The 12,470-nt window shown below is 36.4% G+C and overlaps 1 protein-coding gene across 12 annotated transcripts in view; it reads left to right on the top strand.

The window, feature by feature from the left end:
* DMD (dystrophin) overlaps positions 1–12,470 on the top strand; it is a 2,282,798-nt gene that overhangs the window by 1,059,762 nt on the left and 1,210,566 nt on the right. For all 12 annotated transcript variants that reach the window (XM_032285804.1, XM_032285805.1, XM_032285797.1 and 9 more), the window contains one exon: positions 4,770–4,942. In XM_032285804.1, the coding sequence (XP_032141695.1) occupies positions 4,770–4,942 (173 nt within the window). The remainder of the gene's footprint in view (positions 1–4,769; positions 4,943–12,470) is intronic.

Genomic DNA, 12,470 nt, shown 5'->3' with positions numbered 1-12,470 from the left:
GCAGATAACCCTTTAAGTTCTATTCTTAACTTCTTGACTGTTTCCCTTTCTGATTGTAAAGATTCCTTCAGAGCCTGTCATCTGGAAAACTGTAAGATCAGCATCAGTCGCTCCCTATCTAACCCAGTCTCCAATTTATAAATCCTTCTCAATTTTGCCCAAAAATATGCAAGAATATTCCCTTTGTTTATACATGATAAAATTTATATTTATTTATCTAGTCGGGAAACACAACATCTCTGGATCAGAGAATACATAATCAATTACACAAAAGCATCTTAGGGCAAGATGTTTATCTGTGAGTGCAGGGGTTGTAATATAGGAGAGAAATCCCAAAATTGTGATCTCAGAGTCTGGATAAAGCACCTGATGCATCGGGGAGGGGAGAGAGGGAGAGACAGAGAGACAGACATACCGAAAGACAGAGACTTTGCTCTGGGATATAAACCAAAGATCTAGGTCTATTATTTTTAGAATATCTGTTGAAATATAATCAAAGGGCTCTTGGAGAGAAATTTTTTAAAATCTCTCCAGAGGAATGCAGTAGTCTAAACTCCAAGGTATACTTGCCATTCAATCATCCCTTAAGCCATTTGCCAGAGCTCTTTGCTTAGAAAGCCTAGTCCATGTATACAAATGTGAAAATATGTATAGCTCAGCAATCCTTTCCATCTTACTCCTCTTCTCAAAATCTGATTTCAGCTGCTTATGGAATATCTACAGTTTGATGCCCCAAAGGCTTTTTGGTATGATCATATTCAAAATTGAAGTAATCACTTATGCACACATAAACAAGCATGCACCCATGGAACCTGGTCATCCATCCGAAATTGTTTTACTCATTGATACCACAAATCATGTGGATGCCCAGGCCAGATACCTAAGAGTCATTCAAGTTCTTTGACTTCTTCACACAACAGACAATCACTGAATTCTGCTGAGCTGATTTCCTAAACTTCCTTCCCAATTCAACTCAAATGTGAATAGCAACTAGATACTTGATTCAATTATTGAACTTTTGTGGATACTGTAGGTGTGGTAATGGTATTATGTGTACTTTCCCTGAAAAAGTTCTCATGAGAGAATATTTCAGCATGAGAAAAGTGCTGACGTATTTATGGATAAAATAATATATCAATTTGTTTCAGAATAATCTTGTTGAAGAGGTGAGTGGGTGGGATTATACATAAAACAAGGTTGTCCATGGAGTCATAACAGTTGGCACTGGACTATAGGGTTATGGGAGCTATTTGTATTATTTTCCTACTTTCATATATATTTGAAATCTTACATAATAAATTTTAAAATTCATAGTTCCCCATTAGCTACTAAAGTATAGGCAGAATTTTCTGTTGAGATTCAAAGCACGTTATTGAACATCCTCAGCTTTTGTTTCCTGGCCCATCTTCCCCTAAGCTTCTGTGTTACCAAAAAGGCAACCAAATATGACTGCCCTTGTTACCTCTCTTTGCATTTGTGTTACCTACTAGCTATAATGTTCTTCTCACTTCTACTACTCAGCTATGTCTACTGCAAATTACACCTTCTTCATGAATTCTTTCCTGAGCCTGTGACCAAATATGATATCTGATACATTTTTTCTCTGAACTTCTAGAAAATGTTTGGTGCCACTTAAAATACTCATCTTTTTCCTCCTCATCTAGCTGAGACTTCATTTTTTTCTTCAATTCTTCATACCCTTTCTTACTACTAAAACAAAACCCACTTAAAACTTTTTAAAAGCACAGTGAACTGTGTTTCACACACCTTTGTTTCTGCTGTATTGCTCTGTACACATGGAAAGAACTCAATAAATTTTGCCCAGTTGACCTTATACACAATTTAGATGATCAAAATAACCATATTCATACTAGCAAGAATAGCCAGAATTTAGTTTTTAGCAAATTTATTTGAGAATAAATATGTTTAGATTTTTCTTTCTTCCTATATAATAAATTTGTCATTTCTGATTTTTTTCCTAAATAGAATATAAATAAAACATGAACTGAATTTATGGAACCATCTATTTATTCATTTATTCAACAAAAAAAAATATTTGCCATCTATCATGTGCCAAGCGCAGGTTTGAGCTTTGGAATCCCAACGGATAATATCCCTGTACTCACAGGTTTCAGTCTACTTGTATATACAGGCCATTTGATATAAATATGTTAATTTTAGTAATAAGGGTGTCTATGAAGAACAGTGAAGAATAATGTAAGGAATAGAGAGTGATTGCTGACGCTCATTAAAATAGAGTAGTAGAGAAGGCCCCTTAACATGAGAAAGAAATAAGGGAACCATTTCCTAAATGTTGGTTAGGAAAACTATTTTTGGCAGAGAAAACCACAAGGACAGAAATTTTGAAGCAAGAATATAGTTGGTATACGAAAGGAATGCAATAAAGCTAGAGGTTGAAGTATTGTGGACCACAAAGAGACTGGGAAGAGATGATGTTGGAATGGTAGGTAGTATACAAGCAAGTCGTATAGAGATCTATAGACCATAGTCAACATTATGCTTTTTTTAAAAAAAAGTAAAACCAAGTTTATTAAGAACGTAAAGGAGTAAAGAATGGCTATTCCATAGGCAGGGCAGTGGCGTGGGCTGCTCGACTAAGGGAACTTATAGTTATTTCTTGATTATATGCTGAACAAGGGGTGTATTGTTCATGAGTTTTCTGGTAAAAGGAGTAAGCAATTCCCAGAACTGAGAGTTCCTCCCATTTTAGACTATATCAGGTAACTTCTTGATATTGCCTTGGCATTTGTAAACTGTCATGGCACTGTTAAGAGTGCCTTTCAGTGGGCTACTGCATTGTAATTGGTGTATAATGAGCAGTGAGAAGGACCATCTTGTTTTTCACGGGTTTTGACCTGCTTATTTACAGCAGCCTGCTTTATCAGCAAGGTCTTTGTGACCTGTATCTTGTGCTGACCTCCTGTCTCATCCTGTGACTGAATGCCTAACCTCCTCAGAATGCAGCCCAGTAGGTCTCAGCCTTATTTTTTCTAGCCCCTATTTAAGACAGGGTTGCTCTGGTTTCAATGCCTCTGACATACTTCCCCCCTTTCTTTGACAACAGAGCCCTTAATCCTAAGAGTAGGAGAGGGATGAAAATCTATCTTCTGTAACTTCTTCAGGCTCAATATAGCTAATGATATTTCTGCCTAACTATTAGGGTCTCTTGTATTTAGGGTAGAGAAGAGCTCAGTCAGCAAGCATCAGTTTGGTGAGGGCTATTCATAACTGATAAAAGGTGATATCTGGAAGATTAGTAAGTGTTCAATTTAAGAAAATATTGTGTAAGCTTATTCTGCATTCCTATACAAATAGTATAACAGCAAATATATTCCATAACAGTAAAGCAAAATAAGCAAGATTATCCCAAGTAAACTAAATTAGAAAATTTTCATGAACTGGGCAACTCTTGGAACCAAGATGATATGAAGTTGCTAGCTGATTTCAATACATGTCCAGAATTCCAGTAATGATCCAGAATTCTATACTACCCATCCTTCTTGTTTCTTCTGAGCTGAAGTCAGAGATCACTGGCGGGTTCACGGGAATAATCAGGGTCAGTGTATATTGCAGGAAGAAACTCAAAAACAACAGATCAGACTAATAACCGGTATACCATAGTTCTTAAAACATATTTTTTTCTCTTTCCAGTCTCCCATTTCTATTAAAGACAAATCATAATAGGACAGATTTGCTTTATTATACTTGGCCTGATTATTTGTATAAAGTGCAGGAAGAATAATTATTTTTCATGTAGGCTTTTAAAATTGGCTGTGATTGAACTCTGTGTTGAAGAGCCACTGGAAGATTTTGAGGAGAGGAGTAATATGATCCCAATTACGTTTTCAAATAATCTCTTTGGCTCTCGTGTAGAGAATTATTCAGGAGAAGGGAAAGAATGGAAGCACAAGGAAATAGGTTTGTTATAATCCAGATGACAGACAATGATATCTTTATCAGAGCTGTAGGAAGAAAGGTAGTGAGAAGTGGTTAAATTCTGAATTATCTTCTGACAGTCAAGTCAAAACAATTGTCCAATAATTTGAATACTGGAGACTGAAAAAAATTAAGGATGGCTCCAAAGTTTTCAATCTGAATAATTGTTAATTGAATTACTATAATTCAATTGAAATTAGTAATTGCCATTTACTGAAATGAGGGTATCTATGGGAGGAGAAGGATTAGAAAATACAGTTCAGAATTTTATTTGGGTCATGTTAAGTTGGAAAGTCTCGTGAGACCTCCAAGTGTTGAGAAATTACTAGCATTTGTTAGACTGGAGTTCAGAGGAGAGGTCCAGGCTTGAGATGTACATTTGTGTGTCATTGTCTGATACAGGATGTTTAAAATTATAAAAACAAATGGGAGGAATTATGGAAAGAGAAGAAAATAAGTGCCAACACTGAGCCAGAGCACTCTAATATTAAGATCAGGATGAGAAGAAGGATCCAGCAAAGGAGACTGAGAAATAGTGGACATAAAGGTAGAAGAAAAATCAGAAGAGGTCAAGATACAGAAGCCAAATGAAGTCAGTTTTAAGATGTAGGGTGTTATCCACTCTATCAGGATGAGGTTTATGATTTACCAATTGAATTTGAGCGTGTCAAAGTCACTAGAAAGTCACTTTAAAAAGTCAATAATTAAGAATTGCAATACCATTTGTTGCCTTTGGGATTTATATGTATATATTTCCTTTTGTATAGACAACTAATTCATTTTTTACTTGTTTTAAAATTTTTGTATTACAGAATATAAAAGATACCCTACAACAAATCTCAGGTCGTATTGACGTAATTCACAGCAAGAAGACAGCAGCATTGCAAAGTGCCAAGCCGGTGGAAAGGGTGAAGCTACAGGAAGCTCTCTCCCAGCTTGATTTCCAATGGGAGAAAGTTAACAAAATGTACAGAGACCGACAAGGGTAGGTAGCACATATATTTTGATTGATACCTACAGAAATGATTTGTTTTCAGGGAACTGTACAGTTTATTTCAGTACTGCCCATGGAAAAAAGACAGGGAGAAAGAGAGAGGTATCACTGTCATTGAAAAATGGTAAGTAAAATGAGAACAAATAATGATGAACAGTTCAGACAAATGAGCTGAATTCTAGAAATTATTCAGTATTAAATTTAGCATTATGTTGAAGCATTGTGTCTTCTAAAATTTCAGGTAATTGTAAATCATATTAGGTCATCAAGTTGAAGTACTATAAACAATTGTTTGATTTAACATCTTTAGTCAAATCTGTGTCCAAATATTCATAGGAGTTTGATACTTACATTAATATGTTTAAAAATATTACCTATCAATAAAAAATTGATTTTCATTTATTATTTCTATTTTGGAGGGTGACACTTTACACGTTGCATGCCCCTCCCTCACAGTTTTTTTGCCATAGGGAATTTGTTAAGTTGATTTAAAGTTATGTTTCTTCTTAACTGAAATATTTAGCTGTTGACTTATTTGGGGGGTGGCAGAAATTCATGTACATTATTTAGCCTCACATCACAAGAAGTGGAATACTTTTTCTTTGACATTTTTAGATTAAAAGTAATAAAGTTCTCTAACAGCCTAAAGTGATTCATTTCAAAGTTATTTATTCTCGAGGTAGGTTTCTTAATTATTCTCAGAGGAAATAAAATCATTCATCTAATAATTATAGGGAACCTCCATGATATCTATTACATCTGTCTATTTCTAACCATCTTGACTCCTATTTTAGTTATTGGTTTACTACATCAGACACCTAAAGAAAGACTTCTAGCATTAATCTTAGTTGTCTCAAATTATTATCTTCACTTTGTTTTCAATGGTCTTTCATTGGTCATCATTTTTCTAAAGTGTAAGAGCTTCCTTACCATAATCTCATTCCCTTGAGAATGAAACCCTGACTCCTTAATTGTGCTTAATTATCTGATCAGCCTCACTGTTTATTTCTTCATGCCTGCTCTACAGGCCCTCCAAATTATGTTCTAGCGATATTAAATCAATTTGGCAGATGCCCAAGTGTTTTGTGCTCCCTCTGACCTACCTGTTCTTCAGGTCTTACTTCAGATGTTGTCTTTTTCTAGAAATTCTAAAACTATTAGTTGCTTATAACATCTGGAAATACGGATATTATTTAATCATTTAATGTAATATACTATCAATAAATCATTTATGTATTTGGAAATATTTCCAGACTTGGTGGCTACCCTGTAGAATATATGATCTGATGTGCCAACTCCTAGAACTTACCACATAGTAATCAATTTGTTTACTTTTCTTCCTCCTGCACAAGCTCCTTATAGAAAAGGGCTATGTTATATTTGTGTTATATGTTTAGGACTGATACAGTGCTGAGCACAAAGTTGGTGTTCAGTGTGTCTGGACTCAAGCCTCCTCTCAGAAACCTGAGAATATTTCCCCGTTGGATAGTCGAACAGATTTATCTCAACTTCCAGACCAGGTGCAGTGGCTCATATCTGTAATCCCAGCGCTTTGGGAGGCTGAGTCGAACAGATCACTTGAGTTCGGGAATCTGAGACCAGCCTGGCCAACATGGTGAAACCCCCCTCTCCATTAAAAACACAAAAATTAGCTGCGTGTGGTAGCATGCACTTATAGTCCCAGGTACTTGGGAGTCTGAGGCAGGAGAATCCCTTGAGCGCAGGAGGCAGAGGCTGCAGTGAGCCCTGAGCCAAAATCCGCCACTGCACTCTGACCAGGGTGACAGAGCAAGGCTCCATCTCAAAAGAGAGAGAGAGAGAGATTGATTTATCTCAACTTCCTTTAAAATAGATGGTCCCAGAGTATCCAAAGTTAGGCTTGATAAAGGAATAGAAACTCAGCCACTCTGTGTATATGCTGCAAATGCAAGCTTAACCTTATAGTATGATGGCTCATGCTTGTAATCCCAGTGCTTTGGGAGGTTGAGGTAGGTAGATCACTTGAGCCCCAGAATTCAAGACTACCATGAGCCATGATTATGTCACTGTACTCCAGCCTAGGTGACAGGCTGTCTCTAAAATAACTAAATAAAAATATTTGAATACACTTATATTGCCACCATGGTGTACTTTCTACCACTATTTCACATTGAGTTATTATGAGGCTCTGCAGGATAGTCCTATGATGTCTGTTTCATTACTACATTTTGGGATGTTCATTCCACTGTTGGGAAGTTCTTCTCCCTCTGGTTTTTCTTCTTATAGTCACTGTTTTCTCCCAGCATTGTAGGCCACTCACATCATCCCCTAAGGACCTTTGAAGTTTCTTGGGTAGCCAGTGATTACTGTGCTTGTATAGACACCTACCAGTTTTACACTAAAGTAGGAATAGCACTTTCTGCTTTTTGAAGTTTCTCCTCCACTTTACTTATAAGTAATATTTGGCAAATGATCCAGATATTCCCTTCTCACAGGGTCATATGGACATTTCTCTTTCAGTTTACCTTCACCCTAGACTTAAACAGAAACATTAATGTCATTCCACAGAGAGGGTAGCTAAAATCTCACCCCAACTCTGAGAACTTTTCTGGTTTTGACAAAGGATAGAGTTTCTCTACCTCTAGTAGATCCAACCTTTTCTTATTCAGTGGCTGAAATTCCACATCCATTGACATTTTGTAGGATTTGGTCAGGAGTTGTTAAATTTCCTTTGACTTTTAGTATAATCTCAGATAAAAACTGTCTTAATTAATTGCTGATGACTGCAGGCTTTAGAGTTCCAACCTGTATTGGAATCCTGGTTTTGCTGCTGACTATCTATATGTCCTTGAGCAAGTTTCTTAAGTCTTCTGCTCCATACGTTTCTTATGTTTAAAATGGAATAAGAATAGTGTCTTTGTCACAGGGTTATGAGGATTATCTGACAGAATGCATATAGGGAGCTTAGTGGATTGCTTAAACATGATAATGGCTCAATTAAGGTTGGCAATTTTGATGATGAAAATGGTGATCTTATGGCTCTGATAGTCATGACATGTTAATACATTCTTACACGCTTTCAAATTTCTCTGAGAACCACAGAGAGAACAATTAGACTCAGTCCCCACTTTGAAGAGCTTCACAGTCTTGGAGAGAACATGGACAATGAGCCAGTAAAATAAGGGTTGATAGATTGGAGCTGTACAAAACAAGATCACTGGGGAATGGAATGAAAACATCTTACTAAGAATTAGCAATAAATCAAGGTCTATAGACCAGTCAAGGTTCTGAGTTACAACTAACAGAAAGTGACTCTGGTAGAATTATATAAATTACTAGAAGGATATCACTCACACCTCATGGAATCAATGCGAAAACCTGAGAGCTAGGTTTAACAATGAGAAGAAACTATAAAGGAAGAGCAGGCTGGGCATACAGTAACATATCCATTATCAAGCTATGAGGTAAATCTGAATTATTTTTGCTCTCATGCCAACGTCCACTGCTTCACCAGGAGCACCATGGCATTGGACATTGCTTGCTATTGTCACTGCCAAAAAAAAAGTATCTAAATTATTTCTTCTTTTTGTGTGTCACTCAAGCTACAATTAGGGTCTCTGGCAGAAGTATCTGATAAGTCAGAGGATGGATTTTTTTCTTTGAAGCGGCAGTTAGTAGATATTTTTGTCCCTGCAGACCATGTAGTCTCTGTCACAACTGCACAACACTGCTATTATAGGGTGAAGGAAACCATATATAATATATCAATGGGTGGGCATGTTGTGTTCAAATAAAACTTTATTTACCAAGGTAGACGGCAGGCTGGATTTTGCTGATGGGCCATAAATTGATGACTGCTGCTATAAGACAGATTTAGGCCACAGAACTAGGTTCCCATTGCCAGGGGTCAGGGAAAATAAATAGCTGAATTTGTTCTTCATTGTGGTGGCAGTCAACGCCTTGTGTCCTACTAAGTCCCATACAATGGTAGATTCTTGAATCCTTGGATAGATTTAGAAGCTATTCGTTTATCAATACACAGATGTTCAGTACAGCCTTCATGTGGTATTCTCAACAAAAAAGTAAGCCAACTTGGGTTTAAGTCAAAATAAATTTGAGCTAGTAAGAAGAGCTATATTGGTCTTTTTCTTATATGGTATATGTATGGTAGTATTAGCTATGACTGCAGTAATGTTGTGAGACAAATCACCCTAGAACTCACTGAATGAAAATAACAGGCATTTCTGACTGTTTAGGTTACTTATAGTTTGACTGACTCAGCTGGGCTTGGCTGGGAAGCTCTGCTTCAAGATGTGCATTAGCTGAGCTAGGCTCCAGGATGCATGTTGGATTAAGGTCTGCTATATATGTCTTTGCACTGAACCTAAGATGAAGGATCAGTGGCGCATTTTCATGACAAGTCACCAAAGAATGAATCTGACCTCCCAAGAACACTCAGGATCTATGTTCCTGTGAAGTTCACTGACATTTGATTGGCCAAAGTAAATTACATTGCCAAATCTAACATCAATAGAATGGGAAAGTAGACTCTTCCTACAGTGGAAGGTGGAGATACGTTAATATCGATGATAGATTGGACAGGGAAAATGTGGCACATATACACCATGGAATATTATGCAGCAATCAAAAATGATGAGTTCATGTCCTTTGTAGTGACATGGATGAACCTGGAAACCATCATTTTCAGCAAACTGACGCAAGAGCAGAAAATCAAACACCGCATGTTCTCACTCATAGGCGGGTGTTGAACAATGAGAACACATGGACACACGGAGGGGAGCACTACACACTGGGGTCTGTTGGGGGGAAATAGGGGAGGGACAGTGGGGGGTGGGGAGTTGGTGAGAGATAGCATGGGGAGAAATGCCAGATATAGGTGAAGGGGAGGAAGGCAGCAAATCACACTGCCATGTGTGTACCTATGCAACAACCTTGCATGTTCTTTACATGTACCCCCAAACCTAAAATGCAATAAAAAAATTTAAAATTTTTTTCCCATTCTGTTGGTTGCCGATTCACTCTAATGACCGTTTCTTTTGCCGTGCAGAAGCTGTGGAGTTTCATTAGGTCCCGTTTGTCTACTTTGGCTTTTGTTGTCAATGCTTTTGGTGTTTTGGTCATGAAGTCCTTGCCTACACCTATGTCCTTAATGGTTTTGCCTAGATTTTCTTCTAGGGTTTTTATGGTGTTAGGTCTTATGTTTAAGTCTTTAATCCATCTGGAGTTAATTTTAGTGTAGGGTGTCAGGAAGGGGTCCAGTTTCTGCTTTCTGCACATGGCTAGCCAGCTTTCCCAACACCATTTATTGAACAGGGAATCCTTTCCCCATTGCTTGTTTTTGTCTGGTTTTAAAAAAATGTTTGCTGAACAATAATTCAAATTATTAGAGATAGTTAATAATTTATAACACGATTTCTTGCAGCTAGAAAATGTCTTAGTGGTTATGCCCTGATTCATTATTTTATAAGGGAGAAAGCTATATTTCAAAGATGTTACATGACTTGCTAAGTATATACTAAATAGTATATCTGCATATTTCTCTTTCACCAAAATATTTAGCTCTGATAGGTTTGCATAGTTTATTCAAAATAAGTTACACATACAAGAAAATGTATATATTTAGATTCTCAGCATTCCTACTGTTCAAGTTCTGAGACCATCATTAAACATTAAATTCATGAATGTTATAACTGCAAAACTCACCTCTATTAAATGTCATAAAGCAAAACAGACATTGCTCTTTAGGTGAGAACAAGAAGATATTAAAAGCCAGACTAATTTGTGACTGCCCATTCATTATCTAATATACCTGCTTCCATACATTGTCTTTTAGCAAATAGAATTTCAACATGTATCTCAACAAGTTACAAATTATCTAAACTTTAAAAGCCTTATTTTCATGGACATTCTGATTGTTCACAAAGAGTCAACACAGTCAGCAGTAAATCCACAAACACCATGAACTTGTGGATAGATATATTTATATGTAAGATTACTAGTTAACTTTTTGGGAAATTAATATTACTGCTAAATTCAGTTTTCATAGATTTTCTGATGGGTAACCAGCTGCTTATAAAATATTCCTTTAGGAAACATGTAAAAACAAATACTTTGCATAAGATCTATGTATGATTAGAGAAACAAAGCTCTTTTCTTCTTTCAACAAACACTTAAGAAGGGCCTACTAAATGCCAGATGCTATACTCTGGTATCCTTAGTTTCTTTCTGATACCGTCTTTATTAAACCCTTTAAGCCATTAATGAATGTTTCCCACTTTTAGGAAATGACTTCCCAAAGACTTAGAGGATAGAACAGCTCAAGTGATATCAAAATGAAAGCAGTTTCTAGACTACAAATTGCTGTACAGCCATAAGATGGCATTATTGTGTAACAACAAAGTTCCTGTCAAACATCAAGAAAGTAATGTTTTAAAATCAATATTTCCTTCTTAGAATTCTACTTAGTCAGATATGTTGGGTCGACTCACCCACCCATATAAGCACTTAAATTCAAGATGGTTCTGAGCTTTAGATATGATGTAAAATAGACATGTGACTAAGAGTATTGATTTATATGTTATTACATTTTACAGCCAAAAAGAAACCGCGAAAAAGTTGGAGAAAGCAGTATAAGGGCATTTAATAAATCAAATGCTCTTATTAATAATATTTTATAAAATAAATGAAATATCAAAATATGAACACAGTGTTGTATAAAATATGTCAGAAATAAGAGAATATTTATTGTATGAATCTATTATATGAAGCTAAAAACATAGACATTTGGGAGTTTAGAGGTCAGATAGGAGTTGCCTTTGTGAGTTGTGGTTAACAAGGGCTTCTAGAAGCAGGTTTCTCGGTACTGGGTAATGTTCTGTTTCTTGATCTGGATGCTAGTTGCATTGATATGTTTCCTTTAGGAAAGTTTATGGAACTATATACTTGTGATATGTATGCATTTCTATGTGAAAGCTGGACTGGAATAAAGTTTATACATTTAAAAATAAATATATACTTTAAGGACAGGAGGGACATAAATCATACTTGTTTTAATAAAGAAGGTATGGCTTTAGGAAAAGCATACTACATTGTTCTATTTTTGGCATTTCACCATGGACCTCTGAACATTTTGTAATTGCCCAGTACAGCCTCTCAGATAAATATGTGGGCACTACTGCTTTAGAGAAAGTGTTTTCCAAAATTATCATCACCATTCTGGAACCACAGTTCCACAGGTCATTAGGATGCTGAGGGTGGTACAGTTGGAAGCTGCTTCCCCAGGGATTTCTCCATTGTTCAGTTCTCATAGTGCTAAGCCTGCAACATTAAAGCACTCACAGACTCTGGCTGTCATTTGTGCTACATGAAGAAAAATGAGACAATGAAAGAAATGAAAGGAGAGAAAACAGGAGTAGAAACCAAATAAATCAGATTCGAAGAGAAAGTCCCTAATCATCTCTGTATTCAGACAGTAGGGAACGAGCATGCAATTCTGCAAGCCCATTCCTAATGCAAGCTT

This window comes from Sapajus apella, unplaced genomic scaffold, assembly GCF_009761245.1.
Source record: "Sapajus apella isolate SASKATOON/1434 unplaced genomic scaffold, GSC_monkey_1.0 scaffold17, whole genome shotgun sequence".
Lineage (NCBI taxonomy): Eukaryota > Metazoa > Chordata > Mammalia > Primates > Cebidae > Sapajus > Sapajus apella.
The sequence above is the reverse complement of the archived record's forward strand: the minus strand, read 5'-3'. Positions and strand labels throughout refer to the sequence as shown.